This window comes from Pieris brassicae, chromosome 10 (genome assembly GCF_905147105.1).
Source record: "Pieris brassicae chromosome 10, ilPieBrab1.1, whole genome shotgun sequence".
NCBI lineage: Eukaryota > Metazoa > Arthropoda > Insecta > Lepidoptera > Pieridae > Pieris > Pieris brassicae.
In genome coordinates, this window is record NC_059674.1 from 18,386,090 (window position 1) to 18,410,889 (window position 24,800).

Consider the following 24,800-nt stretch of genomic DNA (forward strand, 5'->3'; position numbering starts at 1 on the left):
AAAATTTCAATAAATATTCTTGCTCACGCAAAATAACAGTTATAGATACTTTATTATTTGTGTACTATTTGAAGATCTGTACCTCATACGTTTAATAACATCCACAAACACGGGAAGGTAAAATATTGGAATAGAAAACTTATATCAATAGCTTGACGAATCTTGGTGTTACCATGAATCAAACTTATTTTACGAGTATTTAAAAATAATAGAAGAAAGCTATATAATATTTTGAAGATTTACCATTATTAAGGAGCATGGTTGAGCAGGGAACCGTTCACAACAAGATTTTCACAAGTATAAAAATTTTACTGACAATCCAACGCATTTAAATTTTATTCAGATTTTAGAAACATTTATGTTTTAGGCTATATAATATTCTTATTAACACCTATTCAATAGTAATGCTATACATTTTTTTAAAAATAATATTATACCTTTTATAAAAAATTTAAAGTAAGGTAAACCAAGTTTTACAGAATGTTAAACAAAGAAATTAACAGCTACGCACTGTTCAGATGTTCTACCAAAAATGCAATAATATCATGAAAAGCAAATGTTTTTTTTTTTATAGAAATTGTTTTTGTATTGTGGCAAACTTTGATAACTTTTAATTTTATATATGCGGTTCTGGAACACTAAGACATTTATTGCCAGTATACAAATTTGATGATAGAAAAAGCAGTTTTAAAACAAGGAAGAGGGCGTAAAAATGACACTATCAGGGACGAAAGCGCCTGCATGAATTTCATTGCATGTTGCTATTACGACGCACGTTCTTGGTGTCAGGCGCTAAAAACCACGATTGTTTACATAGTAGGCACACAGGTATAATAGATTTTAAAGCTTTACTTATTGGTTATTAGTATAAAATCTAATTTTACACTGGGTTCTATAAGAAAATTACAATTCGTAATTGCCACAAGCAGTAGATTTTTTTTCTGTCGAATTCCACGTAAATATACGTATACATAGAAATAACGAATATTTTTTTTTCCATATAGAACCTAGGTGATGTATAAATAAATGAAAGGATGGTTTTGTCAAAGTATCGAAAGTATAGGTATAGAGGTACTACATTCATCTACACAAACATAAGATTTTTTTGTTGATTTTTCTTTGTTAATTACATTTAGGTTTAGACAATTTTTCATATTTTCACAAATATATAACATCTAACATTTAGAATTCCATTATATTTTTGTTTAATTTATGCATCAGTCGCTTTGTATTTCTAACTTTAGCCAGGCATTAAAGAAATGATTTCAAAATGGCGTTTCTCTTCTCCTCTCACTCGTACATTATTCCCGTTCTACTCATAACAGGCCACAAAATAAAGTGACCAAGTTCTCAAAATGTATTATAAAAGTCTGTACAAATATGTATTAGTTACCATTAACAATATATTATATTCGCGATCTTCATATTTAATTATATTTTAATATACCTTTTGAAACACTGTGTTTAATAAACGTTTTGGCTTTACATTGTGTTTTAAAAACTAATATCCACTGAACACTCAAAGCTAGCCATTTAAAATTCGTTTCTTCAATGCTCGGCTAGTAATAAATATTAATCATTTTGATCAATCTGGGGATCTTATCTTATTGATTGCAATAAAAGGGACATTAAACTCTAATTCATAATATAATGAGCAAAATTATTCCAACATTAGTTAACTGCAAGGGCGGATAGTTTCAAGATATAAGGTTAATCATCAATTTAAATTAAATACGCATCATAAAGTTAATCCCATAAGAGTATGTTTATTTAAAATCACGCCCTCTTACCGATAAAAACGGATGAACCCATTTTTAACACCTCCCAACAGAAACTCTACCACTAAACAATTATGGCTTCAATTGCCACGTTCTTAAGCAACGTAATTACATTTATGTAATTATTGTCTAGACAGCCATTACATTTTAAATTAAATCTATGGAAAATCAAAGTAACGTTATGGTCATGAATTCTACCCAGTTGATCGTTAACATCCGTCGCCATGGTCTGCAACAGGGTTTTAATTTCGTGATATATTTAAATCTTCTCGCTGAATTTGGCTTATTGGTAAAAAACGTTGGGAGGCGCATACCGATAAGAAGGACGATGTTTACATAAAGATAAATAAAAAAATACATATTCCCCAGTTTCTGAGCGTACTACGATCACGATTTTGTACTCGACATGTTTCCAAATTTCTGGTACCAAAAATAGAGATGATTATACTGAACACGTCTAGCAATGTATAAAATATATAGGTATCAATGAACAACAACAAGGGTTAGGTATTCGAGAAGTGTACAAATATTTCTCGAACTTCTACAAAGTACATCTACAACAATAATACTTTTAGAAGGCCTTAACATTCCAGGAAGAGGAACCCGATCCAAACTGGCCTGATAGAAAAATTTCGACGTTTTCATCACTCGGACTCGTACATTAATATGCAGTTTTGAGTTGGAGTTAACAGACTCTTAACAGATACGTTGGATGTTTAGACTCTATATAGAACGACGCTACAAAGATTGTTTTATGACCTATGCCATACTAAAATTTACCGAAAGTTTTCTTGCAGGACAGTGCCTATTCTAATACACTGATAATCCTCACAGCTCCCATTATATGCCGTAGTCAAAACTCTCGAATTCGGAAAATCTAGAGTCTTGCTTCTGAATACGTTGTTGGCAGGCCTCGATATAATCCTCTTGGATCCTATACATCCCGGAATTAGCTTGGTACATAAGGGTCTCCAGGATTCTCTCGTTCTTGATAGCTTTTGAAGGAAGCACCACTTTGATCAACTCTTGTGGTGATATTCTGTACAGCTTCAGATCCCTCGCTAACCGCTCCATGATGCATTTGAATTCATTTTTGGCGTCAGTCTTGTTGGCAGATTTCGCTTTGATTTTGTTTCTCGCCCAACTGAGCATGGCCTCAAATTTGCGGACCTCGGGCACTTCGAGATTTCTGCACATAATCATTTGGACCATTGATTCTGAGAGGTTTAGGAACTCCGGTGTCTGGAATAAGGCGTAGGCGCGTTGTTCTATGAATGCAAGTATCATGTTTACTAGTTCTGAGGCGGATGTGTATCTCCAGTAGTAATTTTCTAGAGATATGAGCATTGTGCACACCTGAAAGCAATATAAAAGTCTGATTAATATTGTCATTTAATTTTATTACGGTCAGTTAAAATTTTTCTTGTTTTTATATACACAAAAGAAATTAGGTTTAGATTTAGTAGATTAAAAAAAAAACAATTAAAGTTAATACTTTAATAAAGTCTTTAATGTTTTTAGTGAAAGCTTAAGAATTAAGAAAAAACTTTGATTGGTACATCTAACGTAAAGACCTTAGCAAATTCTACTAATATACAACTGTTTTTTATCATTGAATAAATTTACATTTAGAATTTACTTAAAAAACTGATTTCAGTTATAAACGTGTATTTACAATCTATTTATAATATATTGAATATCAACAAACCATAATATTTTTTGGATCCTCCAAATAAAGCAAAACTAGTTTGGTAAACCGAGTTAAGATTCAGTGTCTTTCATCATTGACAAGTTAAGATAAGCTTACCACTTCTATCCTCAGAAACTGTTTGGCGTGATGGAAGCAGGCCTGCAGCAGTTCTGGTAAGTCGTAATGCTCAGCTGCACATATGAGTCCCGGAATGGACGCGCATGTGAGAGGACAGCTGCCCGTGTGTAAGTAGTCCAAGAGGATACGAAATGTTTCAGGGTCGAATTCTATTATGGAGAACTGGAATAACATAAAATTAATAATTAGAAGGGTAACTCCATTTTTTTTATTTGTCGTTCGATTCTGTTTTTGATTTTGATTTTCGATCGAAACAATAATCAAAACGAATTCTAAATTAAAACTGAGGAATATTTAAATATAACCAACTCAACACTTTAGTATTGAAATAATGTAGGTATTTAATTTTAATCAGTAGAATAGTTCTGTAAATGTTTATTTACAAAAAAAAGTTCTTATTCGTTTTACCTCAGTCTGAGCTAATTTGGCACGATCCACTTTTTGCGCATCTGCGCATACTGACAACCTTGGCACGGCTAAAGCGGCGTTCTTCTCTTTCTCCTTTTCTTTATTCTCTTTATCTGAAAATATCATATAACAATTATTATTTATTCCGTGTAGAACATAGCTTATTATTTCCACATATATTATTGTTTTAACAACTACATCGCCTAAGTAACTAAACCATTATATAAGTACAATGACGTACTGTGTGAAAGTTGGTAGTCATAATATTATACACTATATGAGGCCTTACATTTTCAGTCCAGTTCTATTAGTTTTTAGTATGGACATGGCCTGACACATGCGATCATTTTGGGGCCTTAAGTTAATTTTTCACATATTGGATGGAAGAAGAAGCGTTTTTCTATTCTTTTGTTTCCAAATCTCATTCTAACACGCCGTTGTCATGAAAATCTCGTAGTTCGTATTTTTTTTATTTGTTCAAATTTAATGCATAACTCCATACTAACAATTCACATACAGACAGGAAAATATTATTTACAGGGGCAGTTTGCAAGAACAAAAAAAAACAGAAAACATTATGGACTAAAGACATGAATGGCCAATAGATCTAAATTACTCACTGGAACAATCTTGCGAACTGGCCCATTTCTTCTTATCGTCTGCGTTAAGTTGGGAATGTTGTTTTCTGATGGATCTGCCCCAACCTGCTGTGATGGTCCCGAGGCGGGAAAATGCGCGCTTTACCATCGGAGAACTTGGGACACTTTTCGGTCTGAAAACATTAAATATTTTTATTGTACTAAAGCGCGCTCACAATGTAATTCCAATGATTAACAATTTATACAATTTCTAGACTAATTACTGCGGCCTCTAGTCCAGTCAACCCGTGTTTGACTGGTTGAGCATCATAAGGAGGAAATAAAAAAGTTAATAATTCCTTTAAAAAAATAGCTACGAGTTGAAATCAGAAAAAAATCAAGAAGCTGTTATTTGTAAAAGCTAATAGTTAAATGTTTACCCACTAAGTAATTGGTCCAATTCTTGCTAATATTGGGTTGGATTTCCCTTCATTACATTCAAAATGTTTATAATAATATGTTTTATAATAGCTGAAACGATTTTACACAATTCACTATAATAACTACTTCTGCAGTTAAGCTTTATTAAATAAAAACAAACTAGATTTTAATTAAAAAAAAATTGTATAGAAAACTCTACTACTGTAGAGTATAATCTAACTACTACTACTACTACTCTATAAATGAATATTGAATTGTTTAGTAAAAATCTGAAACGATTAGAAACGGTAATATTGTTTATTATCGTTTTGTCTCTCGTTAATCTTATTTTAGAAAATTATATTATATTAATTATTATATAGATTTACCTGGGTGACTCAATGTCTGGTACTTGTAAAAAGTTGCTGCTTTTCTGTTTAGCCGGCGTAGGGGAGAGTAGGGTTGGCGCGGGTCGGGCCAAGAGCTCCGCCACAGGAACTTGAGGGGACCCGAAACCAGTTTGGATGCCGTACAACATTTCTTGGAACACTCTGGAAACATTTCTCATTCATAAATTCTAACGTAGTTTTTAAAACAGTTAAAATTTTGTATTTAGTATTTCTTAGTTGCTCTTTATGATATAAACATCCGCTGGAAAGTTTTGCAATTTTTTAAGGAAAACTGTGATGAAAATTGAAAGTCCTAGCGCTATTACGCTTTTCCAAAGAATATATAAATTGCTTAGTAGGTTATGACAGTGTACAATTATTATTTTATAAACTTTTTTTATTATTATTTTACATATATTTTTTTATTATTATTGTATAATCTTACCGACTCCTGACTCCAAGAATAGCCCTTACACCAATAAACCGCGTCTTCTGCTTCGACTGTCCCACGAGGAACACAACGTCAAACAATTGTGCGTTCTGTGCTGTATTCAGTTCATTATTAAGAAAAACTCTAGTGAAATCTTTAGCCAACTGATCGTAGTCTTCAAACTGATCACGTACGGAATCCAGTAATGGCGACGAAGGCCGCATGTGGCCTATTGGACGCCATGATCCTGGAATCAGATTTGGTTATTGGTAACAGATGGGGCAAACAGTTTAGTATAGTTAATTTATCACCATATCTCCTCATGGTAACTTATACATTAATAATAGTGATTAAATAAAATTGAAATTTGTAATTGTAAACTTCTTTAACGGCGTTGGAAAAAATTTACTGTCACATTTTTGGGTTACGCGTCACATTTTCCATTACGCGCCATCTTTTTCTTATCCCTACCACGGTTGATTCGAAAAGATTCGAAGCCATTAATAAAAAAAAAATATTACAACGATAGTAAAATATATTACAATTGATGAAATTTTGTAATAACTTTAGATGCCTTTAACTAGTAAGTTCCACTGAATATTTTCCTTTTTTAAATATTATCTTATTGAACAAATCAAGTTATATGTTAGAATTTATGTAAAAGTAATCTTTGGCAAAGCATACCACGTCTATAAGGTTTAGGTATTTGTCCGGTCTCGGCGTGGTTCTGAAGATTAGCAACAATGTCTTCCAACATTTGGCTGCGCGTGCGTTCCTGCATCCTCGCGAACTTCGGAGCAGAGTAGGAAGCTCGTTCACCGTTCACGATTTTCGTCAATAGCCACTCCCTAGAAATTAAATGACGAAACATTATACATAACTATTTTTTTTATAGTTCTTTCTGATTATTAATAATAATTTAGTATAATAAATATTAATATTCAATATTGTTAAATGATGCAAGTATTTTTACATATCATAAAACAAAGTCGTTCGCTGCCGGAAGATTCTCTGAAATCTAGGGTAGAGGCAAATAGTATATGACTGAGTATTCTATAAAAAAATAGTGTTGTTAATATAAATTGTAAAAATAGTAGTAGACATTTGCCATTTATGGGTGTGAATAGACAATGCAATTCTATTACGTTATAATTTTGAAACTACCTTCATGTTTCGGTAGCTACTTAGCAATGTTCTAAAATTCCCGTTGTTATACTTTTGATATAATGTATGCCGTTGCTAAAAATAGTTTTATAAATATTTATATGATGTTTTCTCATATATGTTGTGAAGCGTATGAGGGTATTAGACTGTGATTTAAGGGTATACTCAGATAGGATTAATGGATAGATTTAAAATATTCAGTAATATATAAATAAATGTACCTACAACCTTGATTTACAACTCTATACTATTACGTCATTAGCCCTTATGGCCAACAGTAAGATTCTATTAAAAAATTGAAATAGCCTAGGGCCCTTGGAGCCAATGCTTAAACTGATCAAAGATCCTCCCTTTAAAGAGGAACGCGAGGATCTCTTAAGAGGAAGGGCACAACATTCTTTCTTCACATATACATTGAGATTTATTTAAATATTTTATAATTCACACAGTTAGTTTGTTTCTCCTATTAAAGTTCTTGTTACAGAGCTATGCAAGCGTTTCGTAAGTTCGCCGAGATTACTTGCATTTATCTTTTAAAACTTAATTTAAAGTTTAATTGCTGATCTTTGATGCAGGTTATTATGGGATGGTTTTAACTTTATTTCATGAACATTTAAAACAAGCTCGATGTTAAGCTCCCATGGGAACAAATCTAATTACAAAACTGTAACATAATTACTAAAGCTTTTCAAGCAAATGATGTATTTTAGTTGGGAGATTTGCTTGGTTACTTCAATAATAGCAGCAGATTATATAACATTGTATGTTTTTTTTAAATAGTTAAAGGCTTCGTTCTTAACACGGGTCACCTTAACTCCTCTAATTACTTTACATATGTAGTGGTAGTATCCGAGTTCAAAATTACTGAATGAATTTAAAAAGTGTTTTTTTATACAATATTTGGTATTTTCATAGTTGCTTCTGGAATTATATGTTAAGAAAATTATATTTGCTAACCCGGTAGACCGAGACTACGTTAGCGGGGATGGAGTTGTCAAGGACCAACAATAGGGGTTCGATGTTGGACGCTCTTCCGTCAGCACGATATAGATTGTGATGGCGAAAACTACTTCAGGAGGCTAAGGCCCATAAGGGGCTGTATAGTCATTGATGATGATGATTATAGTTCTCACCTGAACATAGCTCCTTTGTCGAAGACGCTCTGCTCCCACAAGTAAGGCTTATAGGCACCCACTTCATCACGAGTTACGACGGAAACTTCATATCTTGTTGGTCGCTTTTTCGATTTTGTTGCCACTCTCACTAAAATAGTAGATGTAGTGGTCAGGTCCAGATGTAAATCACTAATTAATTCATTTAAATAGATTATTTTATTATAAATAATACTATTCCTGTCTAGTCTGTCTATACTAATGTTATAAAGAAAAAGGATTCGTATTTTGTATGTTTGTTGAATATTCTCAAAAACTACTTGACTGATTCAAAAAATTATTTCAATATTAAAAGGCCGGCAACGCACTTGCGAGCCCCTTGGCAATGAGAGTGTCCATGGGCGGCGGTGTCATTTTGCATCAGATGAGCCAACTGCCCATTTGCCTCCTGTTACATTAAATAAAATTCTTTATCCTGCGTTAAACAATATAGACAATCTATATTTATTTTGAAAATAATATCCAGTCATTTAATTAATACATTTTGTAATTTAATTCAAAAATTATGTTGTTCAATTCGATCTATTACTACATAGATCTACATAGACCACTCACCTAAAATAAATGTATGCAGAAAATGACTTTTGATACAAGCGGGTGAGAACGCAGTGTTGTCAGCTTCGAGGAACACGACGCACACAATATCGTTCCCAATATGGCGTTTTCTTTGTAACTTTTGAGGATCGTGTCTCTCATACGGTAACAGTGTTGACACGTGAAACATTATTTCTATGCTTCGCCAGTTAGTGTACACTGAATATAGTCCGGTCAAATCGTGTACAGTGTCCAAACCACCTTTATATCTGTCAAAACCTGTAATAAAGTCGATGTAGAAGCTGTAGAAGATTCTCGTCGATGTACTTAGTCTGGCCATAAATACTGTTACAATTGAATATTAACAATTACATTTGAATTTAGAATCTGTCATTTTTATATTATTGTTCATTGGGTTATCTCATTTTGGCGCCAATGCATGGTACAGTATTTTGCGATGTTAAAATGGAGTGTGGTGATGAAGAGAACCGAATCGCTATGATTGCGTTGCACAAAGTGGGTCCGTCAGCAGTCCCGATCTTAAGCCGCTGGATGATTTATGGTCACTTTTAGTGAGTAAGGCTATGATAATTTGGTAGGGACTCCACAATCCAATTGTCAGTGAAGAAATTTCGCATGGAAAGAGTGTGTGCTTCTATTAACTGGCCTCAACGTTTAAATGACTGTATTGCAGCCATATTGGAGATCACTTCAAATAAGCTTTTTATACTTTAAATTGTTTTATATTTATGTATTAAATCAACACACTGTAAAAGTAAAAAATGTTATTTACAATATAAAAAATGTTTTTCTTTGTTTCAGTATTTATGTCACGACTACATATATATGTCATAGATAATGTAATAAGATAATACGATGCCATTTGTTTTATTAGAATGGCAACACCACGCAATATCATAGACATCTTACAGGTTCTCAATTTGTCAAAGTCAATTTGTCAGAAGCGCGTTTAGCTGAGTTCAGCTGCGCTGCGCTGCGCCAGACGTGCGCACTTACTTATTTTAAAATATACAAACGTCGGACCACGATATTGATTAATATCTGCTTGATATAAATCGCTTTGAATTTTGAATTTCAAGAAATATATAATAATATGTATTTAATACATATGACATATTCAACAAAATTCACTGTACGAAATAATTAACAATACATTACGACGAAAACCGCTAATAATAATAATAAAATCAGTAAGAACAAAAGCCATTACAAAAATATTATGAAAAGGCATACCTTTTAATCGTACTTTTTCACCAAGCACTTGTAGGAATTCCTCGAAGAGCGGCGAATTTTCATTATTATCCAATATTTCCTCTTCAGTGTACTGGTTCTCTTTGACGTAAATAACTCCGACTTTTAGCTCCGACTTGATGAATACCTAGACATTTTCATAACATTAATGAATTAAATTTTCAATTTTATATCTTTGACTAGTTTACAAATGATATGATGAATGCATATCTTAGATCTTTTATATCATACAAATTAAAGTCGTTAATATTAGATCCTTACATATGAAATTGGCGTTTTGTCGTACTGGCCACTTTGACCTCAAATACCTCCTCTTTGGTTAGGAATTTCAAATTCAAATTTGTACAGCTATTTACTCATATATTTGTGCTTCGATGACCGTCATTCATTTGTTCTTTTCTTCTGTTTTTTTCTGTTTGCGTCACTCATTTTACAAAATGGAAAACTTAAAGTACGAGTTCCGCCGTGGCAAACGACTCGAAGGGTGAATGATGTGTATGGCGGTCATGTTGCAAAAGAAAACACAGTTCGTTTTTGGTTCCAACGTTTTCGTTCTGGAAATTTCGACCTGCAGAACAAGCCCCGTGGACGGCCTGAGACCCAACTTGATAAAGAAGTATTGAAGGCTATTGTGGAAGCGGATCCATCGCAAACCACGTCCGAGTTAGCTGCAGGATGCGGTGTTAGTGATAAAACTGTTTTAATTCATTTCAAGCAAATTGGGAAGATTAAAAAGCTTGAAAGGTGGATACTTCATGAATTGACTGAAACAAACCGGCAAACGCGCGTCGACTGCTGCCTTACATTACTGAACCGGCACAATAATGAAGGTATTTTAAACCGAATCATTACTTAAGTTACTTGTAGGCGTTTGGTGGACTAGTGCCGGTATTGTTCATTGCAGTTTTCTCAAATTTGGCCAGACTATTACGGCTGATGTCTATTATCAGCAATTGCAAACCATGATGGAAAAGCTAGCGGCTAAAGAACCTATGCTGGTCAATCGCTCCACGCCACTGCCACTTCACGACAACGCTAGACCACACACTGCACAACAGATGGCTACCAAATTAGAAGAGCTTCAATTGGAATGTCTACTCCCCGGACCTTGCTCCAACAGATTACCATTTTTTTCGAAATTTGGACAACTTCTTGCAAGGGAAAAAATTTAACTCTGATGGGGCAGTCGAAATCGCCTTCACAGATTTTATTGATTCCCGTCCGACTGGTTTCTTTAGTAAAGGGATCAATGAACTACCTATGAGATGGCAAAAGTGCATAGAAAACAATGGTTCATACTTTGATTATTTAAAAATATTCGACTTTTTGTTCTTCCCATACAAAACGCCAATTTCATATGTAAGGACCTAATATATAATATTCTAGAGACGTGATACTCCGCAACACTCTCTGACAAGGGCCGCATCAGATCCGACGTAGGAAATTTGCAAGTATGCCCCTGTAAGCCAAGTGGCAAATCATTGTTTTCAACGTCAATCGACAATTTCTAATCAAGTTATATGGCATTATATCACATTCGCTGACACAAATGACAAAGTTAACCTGATTGTATTTACTGCGCACACAGGTGCACTATAATATCTCCTGAGGAAATATTATAGTGCACCTGTAAGTGTCAGTCTCTGTTTAAGCTTAACCCAAGTAAATTGACTTGTAGATTAATAGAAAAGACGTATTATAGACGTAGACGTATATGCCTATTTCAATATTTTTTGGTTATTTATTCAATATTAAACAAAATTGGGTAATCCTTGTAGAGGAAGACTTCTTAAAACACAATTTCGTTCAACTTTATAATGTAAATCACGAAAAGAACCTCTCGGGCTTAAATAAGTTTACAATAATCTTTAATAGCCTTATTTCTCAGTAATTAAGGCGACGGAGCAGCTAATTTATCAGATAATTACGATGGAGGCAATCTATTTCCGCGTCTCGTCCAAAGTAGCGTTTGGTCTCGAGTCTCGAGAGACACCCTTCATTATATCACTGAAAAGATTCTTCAACCTTGTTGTTTAATGACAAACTGATGGAGACTTCTGGGTCAAATGAAGATATTATATCCATACCCAAGGTCTGCTGTTAACACACAGTTAAAACAGTTAACCAGTAAGCAGAAACACTCTGGATGGGATTAACTTAAAGAAAACTAACTTTTGTCTAAATCAATGAGAACAAAAAAATATATGATTCGTTTATAGTCTTTTATCTCATGGTGATTGAGATGTACTAAATATAAAAAATTATTTTTCATTATATGTCATTTGTTTTATTGTATAAAACGGTTTTCGGTGTACATTAAATCATTTGAAGCTTAACAAAATACTCAACTATATTTATTATTGATTTCCTAATGTTGTATATTACGAGTACTCCTAATATCAAAAGACGAATATAAATGACAAATTAACCAAAAAGAGAAGTTTTCGATTTCCATTTCTGTATTTCATACATTACATTTTAATGAAATTAAGTATTAGTTTTAGACAAGCTAATACTAATTAATATTTAATGAAAATTCAGACTTCGAATTAAGACTATAGAAGGTTAATAACCTTGTGCATAGTATAAGCTATTAATATTTAATTAATAGTGTTTAATACCCATAGGAGTTGAAATATAAATTATTGCACATACAAATGATTGATGATTCCAATAAAAAAATATAGTAAGTAATATCATAAAATGTTGTGATTATATTATGGACCCCACGTAAAAGCCTCCTCTAAGGCTTTCCAAAATTTTCTATTTTTTACTATCTCCAGGCCCCGTCCATTTTACCAGTCTTTGTGTCCACCTGTTATCGTTGAACCCGCCCACTGGTCCAGCCCATTTCCATGTTCTTTGAAGAGAAAAATAAAGTTAGTGCTTCATCATCTGTATTCTTTTTCTTGATTCCAAGGTAACTTATCTCCATTTTTCTTTGTGTTGAGTTTTCAAATCAAAATAGCAAGTCTACCAACCAATGGTAAGACATGGCAAAATTTCTGCATCCATAAGAATATTGTTAGTGGGTAACGGTTACTGAAAAATATCCAACAGATCGCTATTCTATATATTTGTTGAAAAAAAAAATAATGTCATCAAAAAATTTTAGTAAAAAAAGAAAATTACCCGCCACCCTGATGGCTGCCTCAGTCTATTGTAAGCCGTTTTACAACACATGTTGTATGGTAAATTTTTTTTATGAGTTGAAAATGCGCTTACGCAGGCCCGCGCCAAGGATGACGAGCATGACGCGGGGACTGTGGGGCTGGGTCTACACTCAAATCCCTCTGCTATACAGAGGGATAGCGAGATCCCACCCACTAAAAACACTTCAGCCCTTCACACGCCCTTAAGATGGGCCCTCGGGGTTCACCAGGCATTCTACCCAAGAGACCCGGCTTATATCCGACATACAGAGTTCATTCAAGACCTACGGTTCCGGGCCACTCGAGGTCAAGACCCCAGCCTTGAACCACCGATCAGTCTACGGTCACCCCCAGACCTCTCCCTCAAAGACGGGTGAACCTGCCTAGCACCCCTTTGTACTGGAATTGTATCCCCAAGCCTATGTAATTTCACTCTTAACTTCATGTCCCTTATTAACTTTATATACAATGAAATTTGGCACTTCTTGCCTTATTTAATTTATTTTTTTATTACATTGCCCCCTTAGTGTTTATTTATTCTTTGATTTGAGTCTTTCAATGTTCAAAAAGGCAAACTTGGGGCCACAGGCTGAGTATAGAGATATATATTAAAGAAGACAAGCGTGCGCGTAGACGGAGGTGCAGGCTTAATTAAAAAACTTTCACATCCCGATAGAATCCGCTAGAACCCGGTCTGATGCGTCATTACTATTTCATATTTCAAAGCCACCATTTGTTACTAAGAACTCAAGCTAACCAAAGATATAATGGAAACCAACTGTATGTAAAAAATATAATTATAAGCCATTTTTGACTCAACAGAAATCGCCAGAGTTGGGACGGGTATGGGATGCTACTTGTATAGACACGTTATCCCCGTCTCACCTCCCTCGAATAAGCAAAAAAGCGGAAAATAATAAATGGCACAAATATTTTTCAACTCCTCCAACTACGACTTTTTTCCCTGTGGTATCGAGACTCCTGGGCCGTGGGGTTCAAGTCCACAGATGCTATTCAATGATTAAGGTTAGCGCATGGTACATACCACTACTGGTGACCCCAGAGCTGGTGCTTTCCTCGCTCAACGAATAAGTATTCCAATACAGCGAGGAATCACTGCCAGCGTAAGGTTAGACTGCCATAGGGACCATTCTTTTTAAGTTTGTTTTCATTTACTTCACTTTAAATTTGATTGTTAAATAATTAAATTAATGTTGATTATCGTATTTACATATCGTTTACTAAAATGGTCAACTGGTTGTAAGACTAATTACATTTAAATGGTTGTAATGGTATCATTGTAGTTATTATTATAATACAATTAAAACTGATATACCGTACAAGTTAGTCGTTATATGCGTTAAAAATTAAGCATATAGTAACGTTGTAAAACACTAGTTAATACTGTAATAGTGTCAGACAAGGGTAGTTCACTGTCTGATGAGAGAACAGTTTACGACTTTCTACTTAATAAAGCACACATATTTCTTTGCCCCCGACTACTTTGATGTACTTTTTATTACACGATTAGGTACTCCGTCTCAACTTAAGTATGCTAGTTTCATTCAGGAACTTAAAGATATTAGTCTGTATACGCTTTATTAAACGTTAAAACAATAAAAGGTTATTTTTATGAACGCTGTATATATTTAAAATCCGTCTTATGTAGTAAATGATGCACCTGGCAATATGCCATATTATATACGGTTGCTCTTTATGAAGTTGTTACTAATTTGCTTAGTTTATTGTTTAGACTAAAGATTATTATTCTACGTTTGTACCCATTCACATTTTATATAGACTATATTTTGATATCATAAAACATTCAACATAAGGTTGGTACTGGGAAAAATATAAAATGATATCAACTTGAGGTCGAATCAGAGCAACCCTAGTGTCCGTCAATAATAAATTGAGACAGGTTTCGACTCGGTGGTTCCAATGCGATATTTAATAGACGTAAAGCTTTTTGTTTTTTTACGTTTATTTTATGAAAGCACAAATAGTAAATATGAATATCATCGAATCGTGTCTTTTCTATAAACGTAATCAAAACTTGCCTATCCGATGATGGAAACAGGATGGGATGACATTTTAATTAGCTGTAATATTATGACGTATCATAAGGCGTGTCAAGTGTTTAGTCCATATTGTAGATCTTTATGTAAATATATAGAAAGCAATAGAATTAAAGTGTAATATATATAAATTATTCATAAATAGTAAACAGTATTTAATAATGCTTTTACTCTTATTTGTGTTGTCTGTGCTGTCTCAAAGCTAACAATCCAATTTCAACAATTTTTTTTTGTGTATATTCAAAATTAACTTAATTATTATTTTTACCGATCAATCTCCTTCGTGTCTTCTCTATCTACACGACACTGGCGAAGTACCTTGTGCCCAGAAATTGGCATAAATAAAAGCCATAAACAAGAAGAAAAAAAAGGCGTGTCAACGCATGTTAAACTAAAGAAACTGTAGATCAACCGCGATCCAACGGTTGTGTTTTCTTTACATGGAGTATCGAGAAAGAAAAAGCGTATAAATTAAAAAAATATAATTGACAGGCAGAAAACTCAAATGAAAACCTAATGACCGCAGTTAGATTATTATTACACGACATAAGAAAATTATCAGGAAAAATAAAGGACCAAGTTACCATTTTCGAATAAACCTTTATCAAATTACTGATTCAGTAACGTAAATAATGAAGCACATGTAAACTTAGAGCAACAACCATTAGGCCATGTCTGTAATGGAATTGGTTCCTAATTTCATTACATCAAGAGTTATAATCCACAAAATATATGGAACACGAAGGAAAACTTAAGTTTCAGAATCGAATTACTCGCTCGAGTATCCGAGCTTTTGCGAAAAAGAAAATAAACTTTCGATCATTTGTCTTTTCAATTTTGGAGCTTTATAGAGATTTAGACAATTAATCTACATTACGTAAACTTTTATAGTCAAACACTTATTCGGATTCATAGCATACTTTTGTTATTGCCCTTAAATCTGATTTCAGTACAAAAATAGAAATATAAATGTTAATACTAAGATAATAACGCCTTTAAAGTAAATGTAACTCGATACAAAACCTTTGTTTAGCTTGATGAATAGTTTAAATTCCGAACGTGTGATTTCAATACTATTAAGATACCATCTCGCATAAGCCGTTGTATTCATGAAAGCTGGCATTTCAGTTAATTCAAAAGGACGGACAGGACCAAACTTCAGACTTATACCTCTGACGGGCCTTAATGAAAATTGGCAGTTCACTGGATCGAACAAACTTCACACAAAAGCTTTTTGGGTTACGCGAAAGAGGTATCTATTCACTTCAATTACGGTATGTTTTAAAGACTAGAATCAGGACTTTTATTTCCAATATCATGCTTGTTTCAACGTATCCTAGGGTTGAAAGTGTACAAAGTTAAATTCTTCTTTTGTTGTGGCTTTTAAAATACATGCTCATGAATTTAGTCCATTTTCGAAATAAGAAATACATTTACATGCTAACTTTTACGATAGAGGTGGACTTCAAATACAGACCTCCTTACTGTCGTTAGGCAAACATTTTTAAATTTCAAAGTCCGTGCGGAAATGGCAGTTTTGTGAACTAAAATAATTTTTATTTGTCACGCATCTTGTTCATTTATTCCCCAAAATTAAATACTAAATATAAAATATAAAATGAGCTATAATTTAGCAATGCTGCGACATCTCAATTCCCTTGTACTCTCTTTCTGCCCACACTCTAAGTACTTATATTCAATGTATTTGATGCAATAGGAAGCAGATTAAAAAAATAAAAATCTGAGAAAGTTCAAAACTGTATACGCAAAAGTCAAATAAATGGGTTGTGAATTAAGTTACTAGGCATAAGTGACCATGAGTATGATTATTAATTACGAAGCCAATTTGACTTTGGAAAATAATAATAAAGGACTGCATAATTATTTATACAAAAGATGTAGAAAAAATAACGTACGTATATGCGATTAGCTTTATAATAAAAAAATTAATTAAGATTAAAACTTGAAGGAAATATAAGGCGAATTTTGTAATAGATAAGAAGTAAGATTCCAGCTGTGTCTTGTTTAAAACTTGTTCATTAGTGTGATTAGATTGAGCTGAGGTCTCCCAGGGTAAGCCTCCCTTAACGGCCCTCATTAATGTTTCACGACTGAGAGCGAGGATATTTATTCGGTGATTGGAAATCGAAAAAACAATCGGCTCGGATTACCCGGGCTAATTTATTTGTGATTTAGAAAGGGTTCAATTTGTAACAGATTGTATTATTCAATAGTTCTGCAAAGAGCAACTTGATATTGACTTCACGTTCTTAATAAGTCTCTTTGTAGGCTCTGATGGCGGAAGTGCGTTAGACAACCGAGGTGGTTAAGCAGATATATTACTAATTAAAGAGTGAATAAAGCTTTACATTCAAAATTATAAAGACTCCATCGTTATGTGATGAGAATAATAAATGATAACACATATATCATTCGCTGTCTATGGAGGCCTTTGTTTGCAAATGGCGCTTTAAATTTATAGACAGTATTTGATGTGGGTAAAATTAGCCTAGGCATGTAAATTTTACATTTCACAAAATCGAGTATTGTTGCGTGTAGAACTGTAAATAAAATGCGTGTGTATTTTGTGTGTAGGTGATAATAGGTGAAAGGAGAGTAAACAATCGGATGCTGGAATAATACTGACCCTATATTTGAGTAAATGTTCCTTAAATATTAGATGCAGATTTATATAGTAAAGATTAAATAGTGCATTGGTGAGTTATTAGGAAAGTTGAAATCGTGAATATATGTACGTCAAACTTCTCAAGATTATTAAGAAATATTAAACTGTGTCAAATCAATTATAATTAAAAAAAACAAAACAAAAGACAATACTAAATACATTTTTTGTTCTTAACTATTATATAATAAATGACTATTAATAATAATAACAATTAAGCTTCATTTATTTCTTGAAACATTCACCCTTTACAAAAGACACAGTTAAAATTTAATACAATTTTTTACCACGGACCTCTTATTGAGTATACGACTTCAATTGGCTTCATCTCTCTCTATTTTGTATATATCATTGCTATAATCATACTTAATTAATCTTAATCCTAATAAAAATCATGTAATCCAAAAACCATAAGTCAATAACTTATTACTCATAATATTATGTTACTCTTGTTGTTGTTGAGCAGTTTTGGCCTAGTGGCTTCAGCGTGCAACTCATATCCCTAAGGTCATGGGTTCGATCCCTGGCAATGCACCAATGGACTATCTATTTGCGAATTTAACATTCGCTTAACGGTGAAGGAAAACATGGTGAGGAAACCGGCTTGCCTTTGGCAAAAAAGACGACGGTGGGTGTCAGGCACAGGAGGCTGATGACATACTTGCCTATTAGACAAATGATCATGAAGCAGATACAGAAATCTGAGGCCCAGACCTAAAAAGGTTGTAACGCCCGATTTATTTATTATATTGCTCCAAGTCTATCTTATAATAACTAACCTGATCGAGTTTCAATAATTCCTCAGGTGTGTCGGGCAGCTGTCCCAGCATAAGTGGTGGGTTTATATTAACCTCCTTTCCCAGAGACCTCACGACTTCTTCACGATTGTACCGGTCCGCGAACACACATGATGCCGGGATCAAACCATGCACTGTGTAACTTATTGCTCGAACTAAAATCCTGAAAAGATTTACATCGTAAGCATATATGTGGGAGCCGAATTAAATTATCTGTCGCAATGCTCAAAACAATCCAGCTTTGCTTTAAATGAATAATAGACAAACTTTTCAAACACGTAATTGGAAGAAGTGGCTTGACCAGTTTTAAAATAAATAATATTTATTCACAAACCAAAAACATCCATTTACATAAACTTAACCTAAGCGATAAATTTTAACTTTCTTTTCCCAAAGAAGTTTTTAAATAGATCAACGGAAACTCTTCTATTATCATTTCTAGTTATTGTCCTCAGTCTCAGCAGTTAATGCTCCAGCGAATATGTTATATATATATTTTACAACAATCCAACTTACCGTAATTTTGTGTATCACGCTCTTATTGAGGTTTAAGTTTCTAATTAGTTTTTCTGTTTGCTTGTTTGAAATTTTTATGTTCTAATATAATTTGTGAAGTCATATTTTCTTGTATATTTTAACGTTGTTGTTGTTTCAGTTCTTATTAAATAAATTTTCCTAAACTTTCTCCGATAACAATACTCTATCATGCTTATTGTTTAGCTAAAGAAGGCCGCTAAACAGCACATATTGGTCATTTGGCGTAAACAAAGTGGATTAGTTTAGCGAAAGTTGGATTTCAAATGGACTTCACCGACCGCAAACAAGAAACAAATTAGAGCTTTATTTGTCGTTCGTTGAAGTAAATCTTATTTACAATGTAAGCTTTTAGATTTGTACAACTTTATATTGGTCTTACTTACGATATACGAGATTTTATTAGTCCTCAAACTGATTTGCAATTCCTTATCGTAAGAATAAATTTAGAATTAAATAAAACTTTGAACGCTTTCCGTGGGTATACATAATAAATCTGGGCATCAGATTTCTGGATTGAATAGAGAAGGTGCCTGACACACGCTGTCGAAACTTTGGGTCTAAGGCAAGCCGTAGTTAATGTTATATGCGCACATTGAAAGAAAGATACAGGGATGAGAGTCGGCTCTGTACACTGTTTATATTATATACTAAGACAAGTCGACATATTTTAAACATAATATAATAATAATAATCTTTATTTCTTCTCTCACATACACATACATAGCAGGTTATTATGATTAAACTAAGATGATAACATTTGGAAGTGTATGTGAGAGACTGGTCTCTGTAACAGGAGACCTGAGTGACAGATAGCCAGCCTCTCCACCACAGGGCCGGAACACGTACAATCAGGTCATTGTCATAAGATACAATAGAAGAACACATATATCCACACACACATACACACATCCACACACATACACAATATCCAACAGCGTTCTATATCTTGTACGAAGTAAGATAATTTAATGAATGTTAAGAACATCAAAACTCGCGTATCTGTTCTAAGGAGAGTTTGTAAGACACATTAATTTAAATAACTTGATGAATTTATGAAAATCTCTTGCTTAAATTAAAGTCGGCTTTTGCTCCTTTTTAGTTTCGCTATGACAGAGAGTAATGAAAATACCTGAAAACGACGGCATTTGGGGAATTTCGAGAGCTCTCTATGCAAAAACAGATATTTACGTGTTCACATTCTATGAAGTATATTATATTAAAATATTCGCGGTATTTCGTTACTCGTCTTTTAGCGTTTTTAAATTTATTATTATTAAAGAAATCAGCAAATGGCATCTACAACAAAGTAATAATACGGTTACCTCACTATGTAATATATATTTCTTTCTCGCAAAGATTCTTTGGTTTCCTAGGCTGTTACCTGTATAATAAATTAAATGAAAAAATTAACATTTACCCACTATCGAAATATGTAAAAAAAAATGGTTCATATTGGCTGAAGACGTTGTATCTTATGACAATGACCTGATTGTACGTGTTCCGGCCCGGTGGTGGAGAGGCTGGCTATCTGTCACTCAGGTCTCCTGTTACAGAGACCAGTCTCTCACATACACTTCCAAATGTTATCATCTTAGTTTAATCATAATAACCTTCTATTTATGTATATGTGAGAGAAGAAATAAAGATTATTATTATTATTACTATACAATTTGTTATTTATTCGCTTGTATTGGATAAAAAGAAATATAATGTAGATAGTTTAAAACATATGTAGCGTATTGAGTACAGAACTTTATAAGATATTTAATAACGACAAATGCAATATCTTTGTACGTTTGCAGTCATGAATATGAAATGGATTTGCAATGGAATCTAAAATATTGTAAATAAACCTTAACACGTAACATTTAATAATAACAATAAAAAAATATACAATAATATAGCTGTGTTTGTGGTTTACCGTATGACTCCTATCTCTTACGTCGTAGGTTCGATCCCCAGCTGTGAAACAACGGCGTCAATTTGCGCATTTATACTCGGATGTGTGTGTTAGGCACTGAACTCTGATCAGCTACTTGCCTATTACAACAATGAATAATCACGAAACAGATAATGTAAAGTAATGGAAGATGAAGGGAAATTCCCAGACCTAAAAGGTTGTAGCACCAATGGTATTCTTTTACGCAACATGCAAATCTCAAAAATTTCCTAATTTTATACTATGGCTAATAATTACTATTATTTAACTTAATTTTCTTTAAAGTTTATATTTAACTTTAATCAGCAATCTCTTATAAAATAATGTTAATATTTGACTCAATAAGTTTTATACTTTTAACGTTTCAAATTTTGACATCGAAGTAGAAAACCCAAGGCAAAGTATATCCGTATGTATTATAAGTCACATTACGATAAATCACGTACACAAACTTGAAACATTTTTGATCAAATAATTCAAAAACAAAATGTGCTTGGTGATATATTTAAGACATATGACACGATTCACATTTTTTATATATTAGAATACATTATACATTTACTCAAGTTATGATATGGTAGTAGTTTGGTAAAACTAAAATAAATCAGTACAACCATTTTGAGGTCTGGGCCTCAGACCTCTGAATCTATTTCATGGTCATGTCAATCTAACCCACACACCGTTGCACGTCGACATTTTTGGTCTAACACCTGCTTAGTCACGATGTTTTCTTCACCGTTCGAGCGAATGTTAAATACGCACATAGAAACTCCAATGGTGCCGGGGAGCGAAGCTACGACCTCAGGGATGAGAGTAGCACGTTGTAGCCACTATACCTACACTGCTCAACAAGTAAGTAGTTTGGTAGTTGGTATAATAAGTGGAAATTTGTATTTTTTTATATATGTATTATTAAATATACAATTAAACAATATTTACTCTGTACTATACTATTATGTCTATACTCCAAAGGCAATAAAATCGAAGTTGGAGGAAAGACTCTTATATTTGTGTCGTTTATTATTTATATTAATTAATTGACCAAAAAAAAATATTTTTTGATAAGAACGTCAAAAACAGGGTCACGAAATATTTAACGATGCCAGGAAATTATGGTAGACGGAGCAAACCGTCAACTTTACACCTTTTGAGTCACATTACACTAATTGAATTTTTACGTTGGAAATTCTACAAGGGACAGGCAATAGGCGTGTTAGACTAAGGAAAGATATAGAGACGAGAATAAGCTTTAAGTTTGAATTTCGTGGGTTAAAAAACGTATTGTATTGAGACTTAGAAGAACATATATGAGTCTCGATGTTTCTAGCTCAACTTACAGTATTAACTAAATGGTATGATGTGCTAAAGGAAAATATTATAGATTGAAATTATTTGTCCCTTCTCTTTCCCCCGTCCCCTGCCTCCCTCTGCCTCATTTTGAGCAAAATACATATTAGCTAACACGTTTTCTTACTAACGTCTGTAAAATGTGCCTCATTTAAAATTCGACGACTCGTATCAAACACCAATCGCAATTAATATAGAAACCGAACGATCTTGTTATCGTTATCGTAGTTTGTATAAAAAAATTATTTACCTTTGTCAAGATTTTCATCACAGAACAAGAATTTTTAACCAAATTATCTATTACAATTCCGTGTTAAGGATTTCGCTTCCGTATCTTCGAGGCTGTATTTACGACCGGCGTAAGAGGCGAATCAACCTGCGTTGTGATGATAGTTAATCAAGAACTTCACCCCCATTTCCATACCCTCGGAATTAAAACGGATAGCTCTTTTACGAGTGAATTAATAGATTATATCAATAGTAGCCTCTTAGATTTTAAGGCGTAAAAAACGCTATTTAGAAATATAATTTTTGGTATACGCATGCATATAAATAAAATGATTTTAACAGAAATAAAACGAACTTATTTTATTAACGTTATTTACAGATCTCGTTGAACACGACAACTGAAAACCACTCGAAAAACACGTGTTTTCATTTGTTTATCCGTTTAGCTTAATTTCAATCATTAGAGACTGGCCAGCTTGCTATTCCAACAAATATTTGTTAATCTTTTTAACAAATTATCATATTGACTTCTATTTTATTACAGTGTGGTAGGTCTTTTTATTCTCCTATCAAGTCAACAAGGTTATTAAAGTCGTATGGACTTTGCGCGTCTTTTGAAGTATCTATTGTAAACACATTGATAGTACTATTACACTACCGTCAACACGATATAAAAGCCTATTATAATATCTGTTTAATTAAAATACGCTTGATTAAATTCCGGTCTCGCCTTTTAGCTCAGCTGGGAGATTCATAACATTCCCCACAGTTCCAAACTCAACACTGAATGCTGCGGAAATTATTATTACCATTCATTTGAGAATAGATTTCTAGTTTTAATAATTTAATCATATTAATTAATATTAGAGATTGGGTGTTTTATATCCATAAACTGTATATGTATCATATATATGTTTTTTAGAAAATTTCTAAATAATTGCAGACAAAAGTAATTTTATATATGTTATAAAAAATATGATAAAAACAGCTTTGTTAAACTACGTTTTTTAAGCTTTATTAGTTCGATTATATGTATGTTTAGTTCGAAATTAATTTGTTAATCACGTGCATATTGCAAAGGGTACAATGTTGTACTAATTAGTACAATGGTACATGTGAGTGTTTGATAGGAATGAGATGATATACTACATGATTAGAAGGTTAATATCCTTTAAATTAAATCTTCTAGGAGGGTGTGCTAACAAATAATTATAATGAATGTTGAAATCTATAGATGGATAAATCCTTATTTTTTTACTCTAATCTTGATCAAGGCTGTAGATTTTATTAACAGAACATTTAACTTACTGGTATAAGAAACTTACCTAAACTGGTCCCTGTTGTTCAGAGTTTCTTGCTTAATAGACAATATCACAGGTCCAAGATCTTCATCATTTGTGAAGTAGTTCCAATGTTCAGTTCCATAAAAGTACTTTTCATATGTCTCCTGTTCCACGGAGGTCAGTTCGAAGCCTCCCGACCTCTCCCATTGTTCCTCAATCGCGGTTTTCTTTTTGGGCGTACTTCCGCCATTGTCACTGCTGTCTTCCGCCGCTTCGTCAAGGGAACCGGATCTATGGTAACGGTCTGGAAATATATTTCTAGTTATTATTTGGACTTATGTAATATTTATTATCTAACTGTTATTTTTATATTGTTAGTAAGTCTTAATGTTGTTTTGGAGAATTTAAAAATATTCAGAAGAACGAGTGGAAGCCGGTTCTAAGGCGTTGAGAGACTTTTTATTTATTGATAAATATTTATATCTTTATTTCTATTTACATTTAATAAAGAACTTAAAAATTAACTGGATTGGTAACAATAAACTCATTTTAATCCCACTATATATATAATATATCAAAGATAGCAATAAACTAACTAAAATTAGTTGAGGGATACTTAGGGTAGTATCAATATGAATTAATAGCTTTATTATATTTGGAGAATATAATTAGTTTTCAAATAGTTTATTTTTACTTTGATAATTTAAAAAATTAAAAATCTACACTATTGAAAATGTTAAGAAAACTTATCAAAAATACTACATTTTAGTTGATACAGTTTAT

General features: G+C 33.1%; 1 protein-coding gene across 1 annotated transcript in view; it reads right to left on the bottom strand.

Moving 5' to 3' along the window:
- Positions 1-604: 604 nt before the first annotated feature.
- LOC123715679 overlaps positions 605-24,800 on the bottom strand; it is a 47,291-nt gene continuing 23,095 nt past the window's right edge. The window contains exons 5-16 of the mRNA XM_045670902.1: positions 24,060-24,321; positions 18,666-18,846; positions 9,956-10,100; positions 8,723-8,980; positions 8,129-8,258; positions 6,516-6,679; positions 5,847-6,078; positions 5,402-5,563; positions 4,635-4,786; positions 4,015-4,127; positions 3,586-3,768; positions 605-3,134 (exon numbers count right to left, since the gene is read on the bottom strand). Of these exons, the coding sequence (XP_045526858.1) occupies positions 2,619-3,134; positions 3,586-3,768; positions 4,015-4,127; positions 4,635-4,786; positions 5,402-5,563; positions 5,847-6,078; positions 6,516-6,679; positions 8,129-8,258; positions 8,723-8,980; positions 9,956-10,100; positions 18,666-18,846; positions 24,060-24,321 (2,498 nt within the window). The 3' untranslated portion in view covers positions 605-2,618. The remainder of the gene's footprint in view (positions 3,135-3,585; positions 3,769-4,014; positions 4,128-4,634; positions 4,787-5,401; positions 5,564-5,846; positions 6,079-6,515; positions 6,680-8,128; positions 8,259-8,722; positions 8,981-9,955; positions 10,101-18,665; positions 18,847-24,059; positions 24,322-24,800) is intronic.